The 26,465-nt window shown below is 41.4% G+C and overlaps 2 protein-coding genes across 2 annotated transcripts; both read right to left on the reverse strand.

The window, feature by feature from the left end:
- Positions 1-658: 658 nt before the first annotated feature.
- ptger4a (prostaglandin E receptor 4 (subtype EP4) a) lies at positions 659-2,476 on the reverse strand. The gene is made up of 2 exons (XM_061071849.1): positions 1,694-2,476; positions 659-1,204 (listed from the first exon to the last, which is right to left on the reverse strand). Exons 1-2 carry the CDS (start codon positions 2,474-2,476, stop codon positions 659-661), a joined length of 1,329 nt encoding a protein of 442 aa, XP_060927832.1.
- Positions 2,477-13,517: 11,041 nt separating this feature from the next.
- On the reverse strand, positions 13,518-22,668 carry mrps27 (mitochondrial ribosomal protein S27). The gene is made up of 11 exons (XM_061071810.1): positions 22,596-22,668; positions 22,374-22,451; positions 20,550-20,620; positions 20,389-20,447; positions 19,526-19,640; positions 18,915-18,993; positions 17,711-17,826; positions 17,333-17,435; positions 17,066-17,208; positions 15,312-15,473; positions 13,518-14,005 (listed from the first exon to the last, which is right to left on the reverse strand). Exons 1-11 carry the CDS (start codon positions 22,666-22,668, stop codon positions 13,757-13,759), a joined length of 1,248 nt encoding a protein of 415 aa, XP_060927793.1. The 3' UTR covers positions 13,518-13,756.
- Positions 22,669-26,465: the final 3,797 nt, after the last annotated feature.

The following is a 26,465-nucleotide window of genomic DNA, read 5'->3' on the forward strand; positions in this document are numbered from 1 at the left end:
ATGACATATTTGTGTGTATTCCAGGACAGAGGAACAGAAACACTGGTATTCACCACATTATAATACTGCACTGTACATTAGTCATAGAACTAACACGACACCTCCTTCAAAAAGCACTTTACAATGGAGTTTGTTAAACAACCCGACCCTTACAATGGCAGCACATGTGCCAGTGATTACTCATAAGGATCACATTCAGCACTGTTTTCATTTACCATATCGACCACAAGCTTGTGACTCAATTATTCTAAATTACTGGCCCCATCCACTTTACTGTAATGGTTTCCACAACGATTGAACAAAGTAGCTGAAATTAAGAGGGATAGCTTTTCACCCGCGGATACTTGAGCCATGAAGAAGTGGGTCATCTCTGCTTTGATAACTGCTGTTTTGGGCAAAATGACCAAATCTGTTCCCACAGTCACAGATAGCCATCCCTGAGGTAGCTGGGTGCAGAAAGGAGATGACAAAGCTCACAGCACTTCAAGTTTCTCCGTCTCTTTCTCGCAGCATGTGTCCGACTTCATGCGAGGAGTCATTCATTATTTTTATGTGCCAACCCCATACTTCAGGGCTTTCAAAGTTAATTTACTGAGGAGTAATTCAATAGATGATCTACCTGTGAGCGATCTGAGAACTTTCTCCTGATTCAGTTAGATCAGATGCATTTCTCCTCCACTGTCTCAGACTTCAGTGACATCTGGATTGCAGGATCTTTTGGACACGGCAAGGCTGAACGGTCCCTGATTACATCTGTCCCTTCTCTGCTCTGAGCTTCAATGCTGCCCTGCTCAGAGGATAAAGAAGCTTGTGAGTTTCTGCCCGAGGAAGGTCGAGAGCCAGAGAGTCTGTCTGTTTTATGACAGCTTCCAGGGTACACCTCACATCCCCCTGGCAAGTAGAGGAAGGTCTGGGAGGTGCTGTTGACATCTCGCATAGAGCTTCGGTTGGAGAGCGAGGAGAGCTGATGAGCATCAATGCAGGGGAAGTTTCCCTGTCTCTGTTGCCCCCTCTCTTCCATTTTGCAAAACAGACACTTGATTTTCTCAATGAGTTTGAGGAGAACAGCCTTGCGCAGCAGGATGTAGATCCAGGGGTCCAGGATTGGGTTGAAGGAGGCGAAGCGGATCGCTCTCAGATCTGGGTTTTTCTCCAAGTTCATCTCAACTGGAGTTTTGTAGAGCTGGTTCAAAAACACCTGCGCCTACAAGGACAACAAGAATAGTTGCTGAGTAGATGTATGAATGCTTTAAATTGTTTGCAAGTGTGTGTTTTTCAAAGGAAGAGTGGAAATGTGGATGAGTAGCCAAAGAGAAGAGTCACCAAGAGCAAGACAAGAGGATATTAAAAATAAACAAGAATATGGTTGAACTTTCCTCCCTAATTACCCTCGTGGACTTGTATCAAACTCCATGAACAGATTGTTCCATGTTCAAATGGTACATTTCCCCTGAAGAGAGCCGTGCGTAAAACGTGCACAGTGGAAATAGGAAAAGACGAGAGTAATGGCTTATAAGGGGGAATAAAAAGTTGTTTATTATCATATTTTAAATGTATTGTCTTACAACACACAGTTATGTGTCAAATTGCTTGACTAAACAGTTCTAAAAAATGTTTTAAACCTAAAAGAGCCATGCGTAAAACGTGCGTAATGGTTAGAATTAACACAGTGAGCGGAGAAAAGGGAACTTACAACAAGGGGAATGGAGCAGATGAGCACCACTGCCGATGTGCCTATTAGCAGAATGACCATCTGAATCTCTGCACCGGCCAGACGCCCGAAGCTGCGTCCTCTCCTCAGCGGATCCACGTTGCGCCCCATGTCGGTCCCCAGCGACATCCTGCGCACATAGCGCCGATGCATCCTTATCAACGCCACACACACCAGCACGTTGCAGATGACAGTGGCGAGAATCAGGATCGAGCTGAAACCTGCATACATGTAGGAGTAGGCTGCATCGCTGGTCTTGTTGCTCCTCCACTCCAGAAAACACCAGGTTTGCGGGTATTGTTTCTTCACCTGTCCGAAGCCCATGATCGGCAGAGCGCAGAAGAGCGCGTTGGAGATGTAGATCGTGAGCAGAGTCAGACCCGCCAGTCTCTGGTCCACATAATCATTGTAGAAGTACGCATGGTTTATAGCGATGTATCTCTCCACCGACATGGCACAGATGATGCTGAGTCCCGCCAGAGAGAAGAACAGCATGGTGAATCCAAAGTACTGGCACAGCGGGTCGTCCCCGGGCCACGAGCCCTTCACATAGATGGCGATGGTGACCGGACTGGCCAGCAGCGTGCCCAGCAGGTCCGTGACGGCCAGTCCACACACCAGCGTGTAGAAGGTGGTTTCCTTCTGCTCTTTGCGTGTCTTGCAGAGAACCACGATGGCGATGACATTCCCAACCACCCCGAAGATAAACATAACAGACGGAATGGTCGGCACCATGGTCCTCCCGGTCATCGACTGGTTATTCATTGTTCTGCCCTCTACACGCAGCTCAAGACGAGGGAAACAACTTTTTCTTAGCGCCAGTATTTCCAGTCTAAAGCTTGAAACTCATATGTACTGTGCCTGAGTGCCATTGTCAAATAAAATAAAAAAACACCTTGCAACTTATCTCAGAAGACAAACTTTAAAAAAGAAGCCTGCGCGCCTCTGAGCATCCTCTGTCTGCTGCTGCTGCTGCTGCTGTGGTCAGCGACGTGTCAGTGGTGATTTGCTATATGTGACTCAAAGATGTGCAAGACAGGAGTTCACTCACCAGCACAGAGAGATACAAAGCAGGCAACACACACAAGTGACTTCATTGAACTGAGGCTCTGCCTTCAAGCTTCCTGCTGGGTTCGGTCCCTCCCCTTCACTTCACTTCAACCCTCATCAGCTGTTCAGCCCGGTCGGGAGAGGCCTCGGATATATTGTGTAACACCATCACACAGAGTTTCAGCAGCACTCACTGCAAATGTGCAACAACAATGGTGTATATATTATTAAGTAAAGAAATAGGTCGTCTGAAAAACTGAATTTTTTGCTGTTAAAATAAGTATGAAGACAAATTATATTGAAATTTACATTTTGATAAACGAGATGAGTCTTGTATCCACTTGGAACTTATGATTCATTCAATGCAGAATAAATTAATCATAAATCGAAATATTCAGTTTAAAGACTGCTGTGAGAAGTTACACTTCCTAGAAAAGTAGCAGACATGAGATTTGATTTAATGATTTTACCTCATCACAGATTAAAATTTTAACATTTGATCACACAGCCATCAATATAATGTTTGTATTTCTCAAACTATTTAAAACAGTGTATTTATGGCAGTTATCTATTAAGCAGTTTTTCTTTTGCAACTGAAAAAAAGTTAATAACAGAGCTACAGAAACTTTGTTTTGTCTTTAGTACAAAATAATTACGACTCAACAACTTGTCGAGTGTATTACTGAGGATACTGCAAGTGCCAATGATAGAAGAATCCCACGTCAGTATTGTTGCAATACACCCTCCAACCACGCGTGGGAGCATAGAGCTGCTGTGCAGAACTCTTGCGCCATTGTTAAATTTGCAGGACTTTTGTATTGAAATATGTTTTTAAGTGGTTTACAATAAATTAATGGTTTTTAGTGTTTCATATTATTATTATTATTTAAAGTATTTTGTCCTGATAAGTTTGCAAAAGCATCTTCCCTTGTTTAGTGTGTCCAAATTTTAGTAACTAAAATGTTAGTTTTCCGTATTATTTCTGTGCTTTTTAACATTTATTTGCCAACATGTTTGCCTAACCAGCTTATCTCTACTGATGATGTCAGCAGTGGGCGGGGCAGACCAGTGTCTGGAGCTCCTCTGAATGTTGTCTTGACCCTGAACTAGCTGTCAGCTGCATGAGAAGTGATAAATCACCACTGACATCCACATCATCCAGCAGGAGGATGTTGACCTTTTGAACAACACAAATAAGAACTGATTCTTGAATAAACCCGGAGCTGCACGAGACAAAACCCAGTTTCCCCCCTTGTCTAGTTTACGACTGCTTTCAGAGAAAAAGCTGAACCCTGTGACCTTGAGCCCTGATGCCTGACGTCACCTCGTCAGACTGACCCTGTGTGCTTGGGAAACACACTTGTTGTTTTCTCTATTGCATTCATTTAAACAGAGAACAGGAAGAAGCCCTTTGAGATCAAAGGCACGTGTATAGCCTTGAAAAAACAATATATATTTAAGTATACCAATCAAACATAGACTGTATAAATAACACATGTGTCCTTAACATGTCAACCCTTTGACAAACACGGCTGTTATGCAATGTGTTGTTGTGTGTATGTGCCACTCTGTGTGGGCAGATTACAATATGATTTCAGCACCCTGTTGTGTTCTCCTCTGTGTGTGCGTCTGGTTCCCAAAGACATGCAGAATATGCTGTAAGTAGATTTGAAAGATTATGCTTCTCATGAATGTGCTTTTCCTGGATTTGTTTGTTGAAGTCAGATAACCTGCAGCGTGATTGCACTGTAAACTCAGAGTAATGACCACCAGCGCTGCCGAGAGAATCCATTCTCCTGTGAATACCACCCGGGCTCGTGTTCTGCAGATGGACAATCGCGCGGCCGAGTGTGGGTCTTTCTGTGTGTATGTTTGTTTTGTATGTTTTGTTTTGCTGAGCAAAGAGAAATCAACGTCCCAAACACACCATTTCTTCCAGGGCTTTAATTCCTGGAATTTCAGCATTGTGTCATGGAAAGGTTTTGTTGGCTCTAAAGACCCCTGTAACCCCAAAGTGCTGTCAATTGGTGGAAAACACTCTTTACTTTTTCTTCTGTGGTAGCTGGCACGGGTTTAGCTCTGTTTCTATGAACAAGAGAGAAAATTACACTGAGGGACAAGAGCTAGATATACAAGTACAGATGTGTGGCACACTGCACTGTATTTGTCACCACGTTCAGGAATACCTCTGGATTAGTTCCCTCACAACGTTGCATCTGTTTCGCTTTAACGCCACTGCTGTTTCGCTCAGATTAGGGTTTGCCACAGGCCTTTTGGTTTGGTTAAACAACTTCCCTGTGGAGTAGGACATGGTCTCTGTGGACAGGTACAGACACACCAAGGAAAACCATCTTCGTATCGAGGGTGGGGATGTGCAGAACGTGTGCAGGGAGGGACATGCCACTTATACACACACACAATTCACAAGCGACATAATAACAATCTACATTTTTGTGAATGGAATCCCTCGGATACAGGCAGGTATTTAAAACTTTGACAACCAGAACGACACTCGGCAGAACACATTCCTCCTCCAAAGCCAGACAGTCCTGTTCAATTCAAACAAGCTGCACCAAATTTAGCCAATTCATGTTTATCAATCCTCTAAATGTGCAAGATTTTTTTCCACCAAGATCCACAAGTTATTCCGTGGGGAAATGGTGAAAATTTTGAAAAAGACTCCAGGTTCTTGGATCCATGCACTGATCTGGACCCACACCAAGATGTAATGTGTTCTTTCCTGACCCACACCACATCCTTCCACCTGGTGGTAATCTGTTCAGTAGTTTTAAACCCTGACTTACTGACGAACAGATGAAGTGGGGTAATAATTAAAGCAGCCATGGAAATCACTGTGAGGTCCATTTAAAAGCCGTTTGAGCTTTTGACTGTGTCACATGGTCATCATCGGCTTAGGGATTTCACACTTTATGGCACATGTTCAAATGTATAGTTTTAGCTTAACTCTTTCAATACTTCTCGTGTTTGTTAGTTTCCAGTAATAGTTAGAATATAGGCTGCCTATTAATGAAAAGCAGATGATAAAAATAATGTTATTTGATTGTTCAATTACTTCTGACAGTAGCAGCTCTGCACAGGGACAGGAACCAGGGCTGGAATAGATAACTTGTCTCTGTCCAAAGCAGATAAAATCCACCTACCATCACTTAAAGATCAATAATGTTTAACAGGTCACATCTTTATTTGTGTTCTGCACTAAAATTAGAATCTTGGATGGGAGACTGCAGGAAGATACTGGCTCCAGCTTCACATTCACAAAGACTATTATTATCAACGATTTCACTCTGGGCATAAAAGGAATATTTCCCCAAATGTTTCAAGCTGTTTAAACTGTTATTCATACTGTAGTGACATAAATGGAAACGCCTAGCTAACTGGAAGGGTGCTAAGAAACATATAGCCTGTTAATAAGAACAACAAAGCAACAAAGAGTTTTGACCGTCAAGCCTGATATTTCTTTTATTTCAAGCACGGAACTGGTATTTTTTCAAATAGAGTTGTTTAAAGTTATTTGAAATCAAACCGTCTAATCTCTGGACTTTATTCCCAGCGTCTCTGAGAATAAGTCCAGGTGGACGGGTTGTTGCCCCCGAGGACTCCCCGTCCGCAGCTTGTTTTTAAATGTAGAGTTTAGAGAGAGTTTGGATGTTTATTCTGGGCTCTGCTAGATTTGTAGATAACATCCGTGTGCAATCCCGCTCAACATAACAAAGCCGCAGCGCCGAGAATCAGATGTAAACTGTTTGAACTGGCACCGTCACTGGCATGTGATGCCAACATGAAGACAGAAACAATCTGTCTGCTTTTTGAGGTTATTTGCAGCAAGCGTCCTATCGAACTGTGCCATCCACTTGCTTAGACAGTCCATTCGGTCATCACATTCAAAAGGATCTATTAACCTTGAGTGATCTGAGCATAAACCATACATCTAATGTCAACATTGCTCTTCATACAATTGTTGAGATTCCCGTCTGGCACACGTTAAACCCAGAGAGGACAGTTTGTGCTTCAGGCTGCAACAATAAAAACATGTGGCGTTTGCTCATTCAAGTCAAAATGACAAAGAACGCTCTCATGCACTTTACTCCTAACATTAGCTTCACAGAGAAACTTCCCTGATGTTCTTCTCTGACAGTTTATCCATCAAGAGGGCCTGTTGCTCATCATGGCAACGTTCAAGTAACAGCCACAAAATGGGAAGTTGCTTTAAACATCCAAATTCATCCAAACAACTCAGATTCCTCGGAAAAAAACGTCCCTCACAAGTTCACCAGTGGCTGGAGACGTTACGGTGGGAATCATTAACAGGGAGCGAGAGTCAAAGCTCCATTAGGAATGCTTTCTGCTAATCTTTGCAAAACCAGAGGACCTCAGCTGCCCATTAGAGCACAATGGAAAAATAATAAAAAGGCTGCAGGATGTTCTTCTGCATATGATGCATAAATTAAAGAAAATGGTGTAAAGCGACTGGCAAAGAACCAAAACAACTGAGAGAAATGCGACCGACGCTGCATCTCATTTCATCTGCTCATTTATATTCTATCTACTCAGTTTGTTTGGACACAGTGTTTGTGATATCCTACTGGGTCACTAATGGGAACATTGGGTTCCATTCCATTCGTAACTTATACGTCAACAACAAGGACGCAAACATTTATAACATTTATACATATTCAAATTTTCCAGATGTTACAGACTTTTTCTCTCGTATGAGACCAAAGTCTGAACCAAGGTTTGTGTGTTCGTCACATTGTAAACATCTGTTCCAGTTAGTTTTGGTTTCACCTCCTAATTTAAGGAGTGAACTAAAGACCTTCGGGTGAAATGCATCCTGTTGTCATTACCTACGTGGGTTGCGTCCACCTGTACTTGACATTGTTTGGTTTGTAGATGAGCTTGTGTCTGGCTGCTGCAGGATGTTGTTAGTGATACTACTTCCAGCATCACGTTCTTAGGCAAAGACTGCAGCAATCCTGCAAACTACCTCTGCTTCTTTATCGTCTTCTCTGGTTTAAAGGGATGATTCACCCCAAAATGAAAAATTCACTCATTATCTACTCACCACTATGTCGATGGAGGGGTGGGTGAAGTGTTTGAGTCCATACTTCTCCTGTGGTGTCATTCAAGTATCCACAAGCCCCAAAATTCAACTAGAAACGGTGTCATTTAAAACAGGATTTTAGCCTAAACGTCCTCTGCTATCCTCCCCCTATGCAAATAAGTATTTTCACACTCCATTTAATGCAGAACATGGTTCAGTTTGATCCGGACTGAGTCCACCTGTTTTTTGTCGGACTGATCTTTGGTCCTCTGGTTTAGACCATGGTCCAACGTGCCTTTCACACATGTTAGTTACAGTCGGACTTAACTGGAATGAAATCATGAAGTCTGGACCAAACAAAATTGGTGAGAAATTGCCCTGTGAAACATCTTCTTATAATCCACTCTGACACTAACAGGTGGTTCCAGTTGATTATTCTGTTGCCAGATAAATCTTTTTACTATTTTGAGTGCATGACGCAGCATTCGTGCTCTAGCACCCGACAGTGGCCGGGCCTGAGTTGTTTCTGGTGCAGTTGTCAAAACCACAACAACCAGGTCCCACTTGGGACATGCAACAACAGCTGGCTTTCATGCTGAAATGCAACAGGATAGAAACCTCAAAGCCAGATGAACACGTGGGTTCACCAACTGCTGCTGCCTCCTCTCAACATCCTCATTTTGACATTTGACGGCAGACAGGATCTAGGACCTGTGCTTGTTATTAGCATATATTCAATTCAATTGGCTGGTGCCTGAGCTTTTGTGTTGGAAACACAAAAAGAACACCAAAGAAATTTGTGGAAACACAACGCGCCTCCTACAATGTATGACGTCACATCAGCCAACTCAAAGCGCATAAACAGCATTTCCAGTGAGGCCTCCAACCCAGTGACTGCTGTGTAAGTCAATGGTAAATGGACTGTATGATACTTCATATACAAATGGGGAAGACTGGAATCAAACGGCCAACCTTCCGACTGGAGGACGACCGCTCTACCCCCTCAACCCCAGCCGCCCCAGTGTGTTAATACTGACAGATATGAACATGCTGTACCCTGTGAGTGTGTTACCTAGCAGGAGAGGGACCACAACCTATTTTCAAACTCGACATATTAGAGTTCATACTAGGGCAGAGGAAGTGCTGATGTTCCAAAAGGCGCTGAATTTCGACGTCACAAGCAACAGGGTCACACAAGCAGATTCATATACAGTCAAGTAAATGTTTGAGTAAAGTGCGGAAACAAGTCTGCTGATATTTCCAGCTTCTCCTCAGTGTCCTGCCTCATGGAGCTACAGCATCAGGCCAGTGTGACAGCTGAGATAAGTCCTGCCAGAACGTGAAGTCATCACTAAACACTCAGACACGTGTTTTAACCACATGTTGGGTCAATACTCTTTGACGAGGCTGCGTAGATAAGTGTTATGGCGTCGTCTGGTCAGAGGTTGAGAGAGTACACAAGATGTTTATTGGTTGCAGAGCATTGAGTTAGTTCAAGGAGCCGCCTGTTGATCCGTCATGTTGATGTCCGACTGTCCACATTGCACCATGTGGTCCGATGGAGCTGCAGAGTCATCTTCAGATTTCATATCACAGCAAGTATCAGATGCCAAACGGATCAGTACAATTTTACCGAAGTGGCTGTCAAATGGTTGAACACACACACACACACAGACACACACACACACACACACACCTTTCCATCCTCGAATTTCCACGATTTTTGTAACTTTCTGAAACTGAAATTGAGACTCTTGCAGGTTTGTGGAGGGTATACATTTTGCACTTTTTAAAAATGTTTCCAAAATGTCTTCATATTGCTTTAGTTGATTTCCCCTAGAATTGTACAATTTGGTGACTCTTGATTGAACTTAGAGGAGCTGTCGGGCCTTGGTGGAGGTCGAACACTCTATCGAGGGCCGCTCTAGTTTTAATAGACTGTCTATATTTGCACGAACTTCATTCTGACACTCTTCAAGTGTTCAACTGAACGCAACATTACAACATTTGTTTTAGCAACCGTTGTCCAAACGCGTGTGCTCTCATCCCCATTTTTACCAATAATTACATCTTTTCACTTCTCTTTCCGCTCCACCTTCATGTGAGGCCATGAGCAACAGCTGTAAACACTTTTTGTCACTGACAGATGTGTTGCATCATGGTGAGCGGGTTGACAGGTTTGGATTGGGGCCAGGATTTGTGTAATTCCCCCATTTCAACTTCACACTCTTGCAACCGACCAGAAGAAAAAAAAAAACTCACATTTGAATTGATAAGTGGTTTCACATGTCAGCTTTAATAAAGTCCTGACAACATGTGGCTAAGGAGATATGTTAACCAGTTGTACCAAAAACACCTGAAGTCACGTTGATACGACAAACAGAGAAAATGTGTTGTCCATGGATACAGATTGACGGCTCCACAAAAGTGAAGCCAAACCATCTTGATCGTCCCCTAGTGGCAGGCTGCACTGTAAGACGTAAACCACGCCCCCCCCACATTATTGGATAGGACATGGACCAAAACAAATGTTACAGTACATGTTAAATCCATTTTTCCCAGATGGTTTTCTGCCATTTAAGGGAGTTCACGTTTAAAAACAAACAAATTTGGTTTTGATTAGTTAGTTGATGCTGTTATAACGAGATGAGACAGCTGATGAGATGAGAAGACTGACAGCTGAGACTGACTCATGATTGGTCGAGGGTATATATCGGTGGGAATATGAGACTGTGGCTCCAAACCACTATCACTACTGCACAGACTCTAGCAACAAATTAAGTCAAAGATGCAAGATAGTCTAAATTTTTTTCGTTATTTTTGTACAACATTGGGAAGTTGACAAACAAAACAAATTCAAAATAGTTTGAAACTACTCACTTAACAAAACATTCATCTGTTAATAATGCGAACTTCTAAAAACTCCACTTTCACAAGTCGACTCAAACATTTCAACTGTTTAATAACGTGTACACTCATCAGCTGCCGTTGACAAAATAACAGACAAATGAATCCGACAGCACATAAATCCCTTGTCTAATTAGCGCTGAGCGTCTGTCTAATTTATAACAGTTTAATATGTGAGCAGCGCACCGTGTGTCAGGACACATAAAAGCCACATATATCCTCAGAGCAAACAGACAGACAAATTAAACGTTATTAGTTTTTCACTTATCTGTTCGAAATGTTAAGATATGAGGCGGCCGACCTTGATGAGTAATGAAAGATTAATAAACATGTTTCTCTGGAGACTCTGCTGCTGTGGGCACGTCGGCCAAGAGCAACACAACCAGCACGCATTTCATCCTGCAATCTGCTCCACAGAGCGGGAGACAGATACTCTGCGGTCTGCCATCTCTGATATAAATCACTGTTGCGAATCAGAAATAGGAACCGAATCCTGTTGACCTACGTTAAAAGAGATGGAAAACAGCATAGTTTGTGTTTGAATGACAAGGAGAAACTGCAGCCATGGGAAAGTTAAATCTAGGGGTACAAAAAAACATGAACATACTGTTCAGTGTGGATACAGAACACACTTAGCACAGAACGTCAGATGAGGATGTGCTGCCTTGGTTTTATCTGCTCTAACCAGCTGAAGTTCTTATTCTGCAAGGCTCTGTGGTGGAGATAAATTGTTGATATAGCAGCAGGTGTTCTGCGTCCACGCTCCAATGCATCAACCACTTTCTTTTTCAGATTCTACACAACTGAAAAACCCATGAATACCCACACGCAGACACACACAAAGAGCTATTAAAACACTTACAGGGCTCTGGGCAGCTGATGACCAGTGACGTGGACGTCAAACTTCCTGACACCTCACCTGACTGAGTTCATCACCAGTGTTAACATACCTGTCCTCGAAATGGCGGCCAAAACCCAGACGACAGCAGGAAATGTAAACAGCCCTTTTACTTTCAAACCAGTGATTTTAAATTGAGAACAAGGACCGAATGACCCTGTTTTATTATTTCAGATTCGTCATTTAAAGCGTATCAGTGCGAGATAAAGATAACACACACAAAACAAGGCCTAGGCATTTGCAGCCTGTGGAGCAAAGCTGCTATTAAATAAAAAGTACTTGTGGTACTTTTATTCATGGTATTAGCGGTTGTGCGATGCCTGTGTAGACTCAAAATCCAATATTCAATATTTTCCCTTTTCTGCCATAAAACAACTAACACTTTAAAGGTCAAGTCTGGAAGTATTCTCTATTTTTCTTGAATCAATATTGTCTCATTGGCTTTGATTTCTCTGTGCAAATAGAGCTCCAATAACAACACACAGGGAATCACATAATGCACTGGGTTTCATGGTCCTTCAAAATAACCAACTCACATAGAGTAATTAATCCTGCACACATTGTACTGCTGCAGTAATATTCAGTTGAGTATTTGAATTAATCCGCACCTGAAAATAGTCCTCACACCAATGTATGATTTACTCTTGTTCGGTTACTGCCTAAAAAACTGCGCTGACCTGATTTGTAATGTAAAATATAACTTTACGACCTATTTTTCAAGATTTACGTCTTCAGCATGAGCAAATCACTTCAGGGATGTTCGGTCAGGTTACGTCAGAGAGTGAGTAACACATCTTTGGAAATTTTTTTATGGGATTTGACCTGAGCCTGACAAAACGGCTTCCCTTTAATGTCATAATTAGACCGTGCTCTTTAACATGTAAACAGGATTATGAAAAGAATATAGTATTAGCAACTCGTGTAAATAATTAAAATGACAGCTTAAGATACTCAGTCAATAGTTGGATGAATTGGGTGAATGTAGTAAATTACTCTTGTATTTTTAGAATCCATTTGAAGCGAGGTAGTTCCTGGTTTACTGTGACATCTGATAAATCTGGGACTGTTTCACTAAACTTGTTTCACCTGCTTTTCCTGCGTTGACTTTTAAAAACATCTGCTGTGGAAGATAAAAAAAAAAAGCTCTCCACACATCACAGTGGCGAGGAAACTTTGGTCGATCACAGCAGCCAGGACGGAGCCTCGGGTTCACAATGGTTCTTGTTTCAGGATTTTGTGCCATTCATTCAAACTGGACTGCATACCAGGCTGTTTCCCAAGATCATGTTCTGAATACTGAATAGCGAGTGGATTGAATGCATTATGTCCAAAACCACAACAGCATTTTCTTCTCCAAAGTTCTATTATCTTATCTTTCCTGCAGACTCTAAACAACACAGGCTTTTGTCCATTGGCCGTGTGCTGTTTTTACTGATGAGTGCTGGACGTGCATCAGCTGACATGTCAATATTTTAACTTCTTCTCTCACTTTGCGTGTTTACCTGGATCTGCACTGCATGATGCAAGTTTTCCTTTGTGAATGGAAATGTTTCTGGTCACGAATGCATTCCTCTCGTTCCATGCACAGAGTTTGGGTTTTCTCTAGACGGGTGATCAGCAAACGTCTCTTGTGTGCAATACCCTTTATTCCCAGAGATGCTTTTGATTGACAGAGACACACACAGTGCGGGCAGAGAGGAAAAAGGGGGGCGGGGGGGCGGATGTGTCGCGGAGAGCTTTCCCCAGCTTCTCCTTTTTTTTTGATTACATGAGGTCACCACAACCACCGGGCTTAACAATTGATGGGAGCGTGTGATCCAATAATGATATCATCCCATAGTCCTGGACAGAAATACAATAAAAGAGAGAAAGAGTGTTTCTGTAACAACTTAAAATGGAAATAATTTTTATTGTGACATTATTCATACGTTTAATTAGCCTGATTCAACTTTATTAAAACGGAACAATATTTATCAGATAAGAAAAACAAGAATTGACCATTTCCATCAGTAACTAGTGAAACGACCAGATGAAATATGTCACAATTTTATTTGTTATCTCCGACGTATAAACAACTTTTCTGTACATGCTCTGAGGACAGATCTGTGACGAGGGTTCAGCTCCGTCTTCATGCCTGCTGAGCCGCAGCCTTTGCAGCCAACCTCTCCTCTCTCTCCTGGTTGGCCTTCTCCCTCTGCTCCTTCTCTCTCTGGATCAGCTGCCTCTTCTCGGCCTCCCAGGCCTGCAACCGGCTCTCGTACTGCTCCAAGTCGGGTTTCTCTGCGGCAGCCAGGTTCTGCTGGGCAAACGTGCTCACCAGATCCTGGAGGGAGGCAGAGTCCACTTTACCCCGAGTCTCCAGCTGGCAGCTCAGTTCCTGGGGAGGCGGAGAAAGAAGAAAAAGGTGGAAGGCGTCAAACAGTGACCTCATTACATTATTTAAATAACTTTGGTGAAACTCCCCAAAGCCAATAAACTCTATTTAATACATTTCAAATGCTCCAGCTTCGACATTCCTGAACCCCACAAAAAGAGACAGATTTCCTTAAGTCTATAAATACGTTAAGGATTTGGATATTCACATAAAGACACATTTCAATTTAGAAATCAGTTTGAATAAAACAGAAAGGTTTTTTTGACATTTTCACCAATTTCTCAGAGAATAACTCGTAGATTTTTAAGGAAAGAAAATCTGTCACATTTAGGACTGATATCTACAAGTGTGTATAATCTGATGCAGCCTGATTGAATTTAATGGAATTTGGCCTTGTCACATGAGCTCTAATCTCTGTGTTCTCTCTGTGATCAAGACAATCCAGCCAACACTCTCACATTAAACACATGTCACAATTTAATGATTAACACATCAATATCTCAAATAAGGCAGGGAAGAAGAAAAGAGAGAAAGCTAATAAACAAGGATAAAACTGCATCACAGGGAAGGACATCTGTCCACAACATGCATCAGATCTTCAGAACAAATAAAATGCATCTGAGTGGGTGCAACACTGAATGCAATTAGAAAAATTCCTAGGAAGAGTGTGGTAAAAACACTTTGGCAGCTCCCTTAAATAGCTTTATTTCAATGAATTGGAGAGATGTGATGAAAAATGTCTCTTAATCTAATCATTTAAAAAAAATCATCCCTCTGGATTTGACAATAGAAACAAAGCAGGATAGAATCTTACAGTGATGAAGCTTCATCTTTGCCTGCAAATCACTTTCTAAATATAATCATGGACGTTTTATCATCATAATCAGCTCAGATTGAATCTTTTTCTTGATTGTGTGTTTTTTCATCCATGATATATACAGCTTCTCCTTTAAGGGTAGTGGGGGGGTGGAGCTGGAGCCAGCCCCAGCTGAGACTGGGCGAGAGGCCGGGTACATCCTGGACAGGTCACCAATGTATTACAGGGCTGATGTACAGAGACAGACCTAACCCCAACCTGCAGGTCACAGGGAGAACTGCAGACTCCACACAGTAAGAACTAAGAACCTTCTTACTCTGAGGCGACAGTGTAAACCACCGATGTGCCGCCCGTGTGTGGTTGTTATACTAATGCTACAAGAAAAACAACCATATGATGCTATGTAATACGATTCTACTGAAAAATCTTAAGTTAGCACCCCACTTATGACAGGAAACAGAGAACCCCCTGCAGTGAGGGACAAACACCCACCTTGAATCTGGTGATGTACTGAGGAAGCTTAGCCTTCTCGGCCAAATCATCTTCATCTCCAGCTTCTTCTTTCTTGTCCTCCTCTCCTCCTGACTCCTCTCCAGAGGAATCAGAGTCTGAGCTGGAAGACAACTCCTGCAGCAACTCTCCCATGTGGTCCAGCTGAAAATAAATTTAAATGAAAGTTAGGATGCTCTGTTTTCAGTGCAGTTTGAAATCTTCAGAAATAGATTTAATAGTAATAATCAGTTAGTGCCAGAAGCCTTTTCCTGTGTTATCAAATTACCTGAGCATCTGATATTTTGCCTTATTTGACTGGTGACGGAACAGGCATACAATGATGAAAGAGGGTGAACACTCTACATGACAAGTCGCCTCTTCTTCTCAGAGAAAAGGTAAGATTAGCGCTGACCTGAGGCGGCAGTCGCCAGTCGCCAGCACCTTCATTTCAGATGTAATATTTCCTCTGTGTGCTGTGCCGTTATCTGCTTCGTCTACATTATTACCGTGCCGCCATCTCGCTGGCTGAATTAATTCCTGACGCGGTAATTCTCACAGACATGCTTGGCGCTCCAGGCCCCTCAGAATCTCATTAGACGGGAACAAAGCTCAGCTATTGAACTGGACAGCGCCGGGCGGATTAGAGGCGCTACAGCCGGTCGCATGTGCGTGCATACATGTAAAAATAACAGCAAAATGACAGCATGTGTGTTCCATCTCAGTGGATGAAGACTGTCACACACCACACCTGGAGAGTCACAGAGGCCTGTCTCTTCACATGATGTTGTGCAGAACCACGATCACTCTTTGAGTCTATGCAGCATTTTCACTCATTGGTGTGACGATCTCTCACCAATAATCAAACACTTTGGGAAATGTGTTTGTTTGCTGTCAAAGCCACAGTCTGAGGAGCAGATCAATAACAAAAGTCCAATGAGCACCGGCTGTGATGCTGTGTGGCAGCGTGTTTGTTGATCTGTGCTTGTATGAGCCATGTTTGTGTGTTATGATGCACTGTTTGTACTGTGTTATTCTCTTCTGCCTGTAAGATAAACCCTGTATGATGTCACTGATATTAGGAGTTATGTGTGAACTACTCAGAAATAAGCCAACTTCCCGACACTGCATACACACACACACTGTTTTTTTCATTCATTGTTGTTGACGTGTTTAGCTAAGCTTAGCACAAAAAGTGTAAACTGCTGACCTACTTATATTAGAAAACAAAAATATGGTTTCCACCTACTCCAAAGCCTCCACTTTTTCTTGTTATTTTTTATCCTAGTGCAGTGGCAGGGATATGTCTGTTTGGATGGGGGTGTTTGCTTCTGCTGTGGTGATTTTCTTTCTGAATCTGTAAAATAGAGCTGCAGTAATTGAGCCACGTCAAAGTAAAGACAGACTGCTGGACTCAGTCCACAGAACCCTGAAGCTGCTGCACATTGAGCTGTTCTCCTGTTTATTCAAAGTTCAGTGAAGACCGACTCAGAACAAAGGACCTCAACCTGGGGAATCAGTTGTTATTGGCGTTTTCGTGAATATTTGCATTTATAAGTCTCAGCCTCCACTGCTACAGATCCCTGGTCACATGCATTCCACATACAGATGGACAGAGAATTCTGATATTGCACCATGCAACTATTGCAGCTGCATTGATTTAGTGTCCTTATCATACACTGTGTTAGCCCTCCAAAACAAATAAAACTAAACATAATCAACTTTGAGATCAATTATTTAAATGTCTATGTCCTTACCGTGTCTTTGGACAGCTTGATGTCATCAGAAGCAGCAGCTACTCGCTCCATGACAGCCAGCGCTCGGTAAAGATAGCCACGACCCCAGAAGAGAGGCATGCCTCGAAACACGGCGTGAATGCCCCCTAAAATCTCTACTTTGCCTGGATGGGAACATAAGATGAGAATTAATGAGACATGGAGCATAATGAAAGCATGTTGGACCAATCAAACATTGCAAAAATACAAATAAACAAGGTAATAGTGGGGGGAAACTTCCATACACACCTAGGAGAGCATTTCCAAGTAGCTGAGCGCTTAGGCCAACAGTGTTGTCCTGCTTCAGTCCAGAAATGAGCAGCGACGCCCCCATCGCCCGATCCTCTGACATCTGAACACAGCGAGGAACAAGTGCACACATTTCATCTGGAGGCAGATCGGTTGGTTCTGCTACAAACATTCAAACACTAATGACTTTCAGGAATCCATTTTTCCAAAATGAATAAAGCCCTCATACATCACTCTGAGCATCAGCAGTCATTCAACATGTCGTTGATGACTTTACCGGAGGAGTAATGCACTGCATTCCCGCCAAGAGTAAGAATATTCTGCTATCATTTATTTTCATAACGCCGTCCATGTTGCTGCGGCTGCAGTTTCACTCACAGTGAGTTGTGGTCTGGCTGCGAAGTAAGAGCCCAGAGCGTAAAGAGACAGAATCTGAGTGGAGGGAAGGTCGAAGGCCTCCTGGAGCATCACCTCTTCAACCACAGAGCAGGCACCTGTACCACAGAAACATCATGTCAGGGTCATTCCTATTGTTTTCTAGGGTTGTTGTCATGGATTTTCTTTATTTCTTTCTGTCAGGCTGCTGTACTGGATAATGTTTCCATCTAAAATAACATTTCAGTAATTATTCCTAACCTAACTGTAGCTAACATTACAATGTTTTTTAGGGCAAGAGGAGGTAAGATTCAGTTTAACCCTGGTCAAGTTAAAGTGATACTGAAACCTTGTGTTCTTGATGAAACACTTACTGGCTTTAATATCACCTGTATTATCAAATTTATAAGTAAAATAATCAACATTTATGGTTTAAACATGGCTCATAATGCTACCTAGTATTTCAAAAAGTCTGAACCTTGCAGGGCCAATGCTTCGCTAGAGTTTATGCAAAAATGTGTGTGAAAAAGGTAACACCCTCCAATCTGAGGAGGGCGGCCCCCAGAGACCGCTTGTGTGTGTGAATCTGGAAAGCTTTCCTGGGAGAGGAACTTCAGCCAAAACTTAGGGATGAAGTTACACAGGATAAAACGACTGTTATTCTATAGTTTTCTTATAATCGAGAAACACTCAAGCCAAGTTCCCCTTGTAATTTTAAACAACTTATAGGAATATAAGCAAAAGGAAATGCAGATAAAAGTATGTTTCAAGCATTACTGTTGAGTGAATATTAGGAGTAAGTTCATTGTCAGGTGACATCTAACTACCTTAGAGGAGGAGGACAAGAAGAGATGATCTACCAACAGTATGGATTTTGTGTGTAATCTTGACTGAAATAAAAAAAACTACAGTGCCCACACACCTGGAAACTATGTGATGGAACTATGTGCCTTCATTAGTGGAAAGACGACCCTGTTTACTGTCTAATGTCAGAAGTAATCAGGCTTCTCCTTTACCTCTGTCTTTTACAAACAAGGAAAGAAATGTTTGAAATATGATTTTAGTGATTTGACAGGCGGCTCCCACTCCTGGCAATATTCACAGTCAACAACAGAGTGTTTGGAAAGCCGCAGCGGCTTGTACTTCATTTCAGCCGCCTGTCTGGTTTTTTCCCCCCTTAATCTTTCATGGGAAAAATGTTACTTACTTTTAAAGTCTCCATCCTTAATGTAAGGATCTATGAGTAGATTGAAGGTGAAATCATCTGGAAATATTCCATACTGAACCTACACACACACACACACACACACACACATTGAATATTCACGCCACATGTACAACAACTCGATCTTTTACATTATTTATCCTTCAACATTGTTTACTCCACATGATTTGGTAAAGACGGTGTATATCATGCACAACAATAACAACTGCAGATTCCTACAGCATCACCGACACTGACACCAATCAAAACAACAGGCGGCCATAACAGAGTATACGCCGCTTTACCTCACTGTAAACACATCAGCGGCCAGTTGACGTCTCTGCCTTTGGAATAATGCAGCGATTCCCAGATAGTACGACTCATTCAAGAACAGTACACAAGCTTGGGAAACGTCAAACACGTTTGATGTTATTTGTGCTGCTCAGATCAGTTTGAAAATGCATCTGGGTTGTTAAGATGGGATCTATAATCGCTCATCCTGGAAGATAACCGCAGCTGTCAGCCCTGATCAGAGCCGCTGATTACATTTCCTCTCTGGTTTTGACGATGAGCCTCTTCTAAATAACAGAGGGAATAGAATGTGATGCGTGTACCTTGTTTTTAAGCGTGTACAGGGACTTATCCCTGGCCCCGTATTTTAGACACTGCCTGACCCAGCTGTGAACAGACCAGTCTCGCAGGTACCAACAGTTTGGACTGTGACGAAACCTGGAGGAATAAAAAATACATATATAAACACATATATGTACGTGAATGGCACTCAGTCAAGCACATTCCTCCGCCAAACCCCAACATTCCCCTGAATCCAGTCAAACTGCACCAAATCTCCCACACTCACAGATATCAGTTCCAAAAATGTGCCTGATTTTTTCCCCATGAATTATTCCCTGCATCCGCACAAAATTTTAATGGGTTCTCTGACCGACTTGCTTAGAAACAAACAAACAAACCAGCAAACACATAAAAAGGGCTGAAAACACAGAAATCTGCTCACAGTTAACAGGAAAGATGTGAAAAAGAAAAGAAGTGACATGCAGCTGTAATCAAACGTCACAAATGTTTAATAAACCATTTAGCTGCAGAAGCACCCGACTTCATCCGGAAATATTAACAATGTTTGAAAAACCAAACGCAGTTCAATGTGTTTTTTACTACGAACTTCCCATAGTGGAGAAGTTGTTGTTCAATTCTTACTCAATTATGAAAATGTATGTGCCGCGAACAAGGGTGCGATTGGGAAATATCCTAAATCTCGTAATCAGAAGAATGGGTGCAGATTCCAGAGGAGGGAGTAAACAGGAAAGTCTGGAGTTGCCCCGAACAAAGAAAAGCATGTGACCGAACATAAACCAAAACAGACAAACCAAACAGACAATTCATTCCAAAATAAGCTCACAAGTTGGTACAGTGACAAAGACCTGCAGACGCAGAAAGAGTCAAAAGTAATTCCTCTTACTTGTAGAGGTAATACTCTGCTTGTTCTACTTCCTCCCGAGATGATATGTTGTCAACGAACTGAAACGCAAACAGCAAATATGAATCGTTACTGAAAATTCAAACACATTTGTTGGTTAAACAACAATTTAAACAGTACGTTTCCAGGTGGACGCAGCTTACCCGTGACACGCTCAGAGAGCTAACTGGGAGATTCTTGTCGTATGTCCTGTCCATCGTAACAGCCAGTTGAGCTGTGAAACAACACACAACACTATTATTACACAGTTTAACATGTAAGAAACAAGCAATAATCTAAATATTAAGAATATAAAGTATCCGTATGGAAAACACCTGCTTGAACAGATTTTTAAAAGAAGGATGGGACACGAGCCACGAAGGAAACCATTACATTTTGCCGTGGATCTGGACAAAGGGGCGGTTCCAGGAAATGTTTGTCTCTTTCTTAAACATTGTGAGATTCAGTGTTTTATTTCACATTTTCACCAATTTGCCAGGGAATAACTTGTGGATCCTGATGATTAAATTGGGCATATTTAGAGCTATTTAAGTAGCTTTAGTTAGTGTGTGGAATTTGGTGCAGATCCAAATAAAAATCTAGAGCCAGCAGATGGGATTTCATTGGGGGGGGCCCTTTTCAGTGTTGACTGTACAGTAACAAATACAGCTGTAAATCTGTAACTCAACTAATGTGTAGTTGAGATAATGTGGATTCAGAAGGGATCAACAGTTTGTATGTATCTTCAAACACCTACCACTTCACATTAGATCTGCCCCGTCATTAACACACTTTAGATCACTACTAAAAACACACCTGTTCTCCCAGGCTTTCTCCTCGAGTACGTTTCATCGCAGCTGATTTTATTTAACTTATCATATATCTCATATTCTGTTTTATTAATATACATTAAGAATTGTTACAATTGTGTTTGAATTACTTGCACTATGATGTATTAGGTCGTTTTAGTGTCCTTTTATTGTACCATTACACCTGTAAAGCACTTTGGTCAACCAAGTTCTTCTTAATGTGCTTTATAAATAAAATTGACCTTGACATTGACAGATTTAGTGAGGTATTAAACTGTTTAGCCTTTGCAGACACAGACTCTTTACTTTATGCCACTCTGGTTTAATATGTCATGGAATGCTTCATCATCAGTTCATCTCGATTGAAAGAAATTAAAATCTTAATTTAAAGTTAATTTGATATGGGCCATGACGGGCTGTGATAATCATATGTGCTGAAGGCTTATTAATCAGTGAAGCGTGCTGCTGCAGTGTTACACTGCCATCCTGTGTTGATCACACGCACACACAGTACAAGCTCCACTACAGCACAGAGTCAGTCAAGCAACATTGGATGTGTACTTAAAACGTAATTTAACCAACAATAAGCTGCACTCTTAAAATGTTACTTACAGCTTATTTATTTATTGAATAACGAAATATGTGATTGAAGAGGAAAATGCAGTTAGGAATCTGACTGGTCTTTAAATTACTATTTTTCTTTTCACTTTGCATTTAAGCCTGTACCGAAAAAATGAAAAAGGTTGGATATCCAATCAAAGATTAACGTTCTATTCATTTAGTGGCAGCTTCCTTCACTGACCTTCTAGACTAGAAACATCCTCTGTAACACATGTCCTGCTCCAGGATTCTTTCTGTGTACACACTTATCCCCCACATGAGCTTACGCAGGCTGTCTATCACCCTGTGTCTCTGATCTGGACAGAAATCCCCCCCTCTGTGGGAGGACACCCATTCAGGGACAGAACCCCTGTGGGACTTTAAGACAGAGAACCAGTGAGGACGATAAAGCCAAGATCAGGAGAATGTGAAGGTGATAGAACACATGTGCTGTGGACATGTCAACATGGAGCAGGACCACAAAGGAAACAATAGAGACAGGTGGTGTTCCTAATAAAGTGCTCAGTGGGTGATGGGTGAGGGGGTGGGCTCCCCCCCTCCCTCAGGTGGATCTCTTACCCAGGTTGTGAGGGTCCTTCTCCCGCGCCTCCCACAGGCTGGTGTCGGTGTAAGCTGCGGAGAGCAACCATCTTCTGACTGCAACACACAAACACCATCAGGTCACACACACACACAGACACACACAGGCCCCGCGGGGTGGCGGACAGGCTGTGTAAGAGCGGGAGGACATGCACTGAGGGAAGAGCCTCAGCTTCACGGGGGGAGGGAGAAGAGTCTGACCTGAGAGAGCCGGAGAGAAACGCTTCACTTTGACAGCAGCAGTCACACAGCGGCTCAACACGGAGGACGCCATCTTTGGACGGTACTATGTCTGAGGCCGGGGGGTGGAGCGCGGCGTGTTTCTGTTTCCTCAAAAGTGACGTCACAGGGTCATACCAAGTTGGAAACGCGACGCAGAAAAAGCATTTTATCAAAACTTTATTGAAGACGGTGGTGATGGTGGTTGAATATACTGTTATTTGATTTCAAAATGTTTGTGCGTTTACCATCAAATTAAATGAAGAAACTAAAATGATTCACATTTAAAAAACAGATATAAACTTACCCTGAATGAGTGAAGTTGGATATCTTGACTTCAGCTTCTTTATCATATGAAATTCACTACATTCATTTTCATTTGACTTATAAAACTCTTCTATACTCTCAAAACTCTCAAACTTCTACAGGTTCGCTTTCTTATACTTAATTGTTAGTAGAATCCAATGTATGTATATATATGTGTATGTATGTTTGTATGTATGTATGTTTGTTTGAACTGTCAATGTCATGGAACTTTAAAAAAAAATCTACTAAAGACATATTTTTCACACAAGTGGACAGTAACAGTTTTTCCATTATTCTACCCCTTTTCTCTCTTTTCATTATTTTTCTTTATGTTGCATTTGTGGAGCTACTGCAAAGTAATATTCTTTGTATGCGTTCACACTTGGCTGATAGAAAACGGACAATAGAGGGTGCTGTTTATTTAAGGAGGAGGCCGAGCAGATAAGACAGAAGAGAAAGGGAAGGAGGTTCACTTTGAAAACCCTAGAAAAGTGCCAATATTAGAATCCCAGCAAACCGAGGCTAAATATGTCTAAAGGTGTCTGTGAATAGCAGGGCCGCTGACCTGATGTGTCCCCTCACCTCTCTGTCAGTGAGCCAGGGTTTTGTTCTGTGTACAGGAGGACGGTCGTCTGCTGGGATTACAGTCCGTTCCCTGGCTGCAGGTCAAAGGAGGTAACAGGTTAAGTCTGGGGTGGGACAGTTTAATGAAACAAAACATGGAAGAAATTTCAGCTCCATCTCCTTTTTCTCACTGACCAGCAAAACAGGAAGCTCTTACCTGAGGAAGTGGATTGTTCTAAACAAACAAACAAGGGCTAAGGCCGTCTTTTCAAGAATAAAGCACCAATGGAGGCGTATATACCCTTGATGCAATTTTATTACTTGGACATTTAATGTTATTGCAAGGAGCAAAACATGTTCAAACTCTTCCACTCATCTAAAAAGGTGTTTGTGAAAGTGGTTCAATGAAGTGAAGTGAAAGATTTATTTCAGTCCCCTAACTTCTTCCCTTTTTATTTCACCTCCATCGTGTTGTATAGCCTTTTTGTATCTGAGTAGATAACTGAGACAGAAAGGAATGTGATGCTGTGAAAATGTATTATACATTATGAGAAATGTCCAGCGAAACATTTGATGGGATTTTAATTAGTGACTTTTCCGACAGCAAGACTTTCCCTCTTGAATTGGCATATGAGCTAAAATGTTCCTTAATGGATCAACAGAATATGCCTGTCTTAAGTCTTCAGTGTTTTGAATTTGATCTTTAGCCCAGCTGCTGTATCTCAAAAGGAATGTGTAGTAGTTATTCTGATTGCATAACATCTCAGTACATTTTGAAGGGAATGAAACAGGATGTTCCACCCTGAAATATACAAACCGATTTCCCATTGTTTAATATATAAGGAAACATTAATTAATACTTCACTCGGAGTAACTGGGGTTCATGACAACAATTTCTAAAACTGAAAACATTGACTTTCTGTATCATTACACTCTGGATGATCAGGTCAGGGTGGGGCTATAAACACATAAAGTGTGTCCATTAACAATTTATTTGTCACAAAGTGTAAGGAAATTGTATAAAATGTCTATAATTATATTGCAGAATAGTCCCAAAATCTATATATATTCAAATTCTAGTGATGTGAAACAAAGGAGTTTAGATTAAAATCAGATAAGATTATTTTCCTTTCAATTAACAAATCGAAAGATAATCTGATCAGCGCTTAATCAATAGATATTGAAAGCTAAATCCTCTATATGATAAGAAAATAAATAAATAAGGTTTTCAGCTGCATCAGATAGCTTAATAATAACAAGATTGTAATTTTAACTTAATAGAAAAGTTATAATTACATAACTATTAATAGAAAAATTAGTTTTTTCAAGAAATGTTGTTCCTGCCTCTTAAAACGAATTACACATTTTTTTTCATCCCAGTGAACCAAATACCTTTAGACTCAGTCTGTTGCTTGAGCAAAATAAGAAACATGAAGACGTCACATTAGACTCAGAGAAACCGACAGCTTCAGTTTATCAAGAAATCTACAAAGTAATCAGCAGATTAAAGGATAATACAAATATAATTATTATTTGCTGCCTTCCTGTAATTAAAAGCTCCTCGATGCTCAAATCATGAGGTTTGGATGATATGAATTAATTTCTTTCCTAATCCGACATTTTCTTGTCATTGTGTCGACATCATTTTGTCATGGTAATATCTTCCATGTTGGTTTTCATTGCAAAGCAGAACCGTTGTGTCTTACCGCAGAGTTCATTTTTTCCATCCCTTCAGTATCTACCTGTTCAACTGTGGATTCTCATGAGCGCTAAAGTTTCACTTCATTAAAAACACACAAACCAATAAAATCAACATCTGAAACATCATCTTTCACTGTATCTCTGTGCTTGGGTCAGTTTTCCACATTATTCAGATAAGATAATCCAACGTCAATGAAAAATAAACACCAGTAAAATACTAATAAGTAGCATGCAATACTTATATTGTTAGGAGACCGATATATAAAATATAAATGAAGTAAAAACGAATATATACAGTGTGAACAGAATATGTGCAGTTTAATGATTTGCACTTAGCCATTGTATTTCACCAACAGAGAGAGTATTGCACAGTTGAAAAGTCCATTAAATGTGCACGTGGTCCACGGTGGACTCAACACGGTGCTCAGCAGAAGAGCTGATTCTAGAGAAGAGACGTTGATAAAAAAAAAAAAAAAACACATTTATTCACTCTGTGCGGTTCCTCTCTGAGCGAGAAGCAGGGATTGACATGTGAAGGTGAGGAGAGGAAAGGAAAGGAGAGGAGGATGTGAGAACTTCCTCAAACTGTTTGCAGTTTCGCCCTTTAGGACACGGTGGTCGTCACCAGTAGAAATGGAGAAGCTGCTGTTCTGCATTTCATCTGACAAGAAATGACTCTTTCACCTGAACCCGCGGTTCAACAGTGACAAGAGACATATACCATGATACCAAAATGAGCCTGGTTTTATATCCCTTGATAGAAACACAGCAAATCATACTTTAAAGTATACGTTTTCCTAAATACCTGAAAGTTATATGTGACATTGATGAACTGTAGGATAATGTTTGTTATTCTACTGTGTTATAAAACGTTTTTTACATTCCACTTCTATTTGCAGTGGGGGCTTCTGCATTGAGCAGAAACAATGCTTTATTCTGACTCATAGACATATGAAGCTTTTGTCTGAGACACCTACTGTGTCCGTCACTGCCGTTTGATCACAACCTAAAAGAGAGAAGGGGAGAGGTGTTTTCTCTTCCTCTTCCTCTGCTTTGAAAGAGAAGCAGGAGGAGAAAAGCACGTTTTTTTTTTTAAACTCACAGCAATCATGTCGGGTTTGCTGAAGAATGTGCGAGACAGTGAGAATTGAGATTTTATATCTGGGCAGAGAAAAAAAGAACAGACGCAGGGAGGTTTATAAACATCTGAAGACACAAACAGAAGACTCACTGCACAGGTTCATTTATTTAAGCATTTATTTTTCTCTTTATTTAGCCGAA

This window comes from Limanda limanda, chromosome 5 (genome assembly GCF_963576545.1).
Source record: "Limanda limanda chromosome 5, fLimLim1.1, whole genome shotgun sequence".
NCBI classification, from domain to species: Eukaryota; Metazoa; Chordata; class Actinopteri; order Pleuronectiformes; family Pleuronectidae; genus Limanda; species Limanda limanda.

Bases quoted from the DNA above. Each gene is read 5' to 3' on its own strand.
- mrps27 (XM_061071810.1), bottom strand. From the start codon at position 22,668: ATGGCGTCCTCCGTGTTGAGCCGCTGTGTGACTGCTGCTGTCAAAGTG. The intron at 20,621-22,373 runs GTAAGAGATCCA...GTTGTTTCACAG, and splicing joins GAAGGACCCTCACAACCTGG to CTCAACTGGCTGTTACGATG. The intron at 17,436-17,710 runs GTGAGTGAAACT...CGCTGTGTTCAG, and splicing joins CAGCCAGACCACAACTCACT to ATGTCAGAGGATCGGGCGAT.
- ptger4a (XM_061071849.1), bottom strand. From the start codon at position 2,476: ATGAATAACCAGTCGATGACCGGGAGGACCATGGTGCCGACCATTCCG. The intron at 1,205-1,693 runs GTAAGTTCCCTT...TTGTCCTTGTAG, and splicing joins TCTGCTCCATTCCCCTTGTT to GCGCAGGTGTTTTTGAACCA.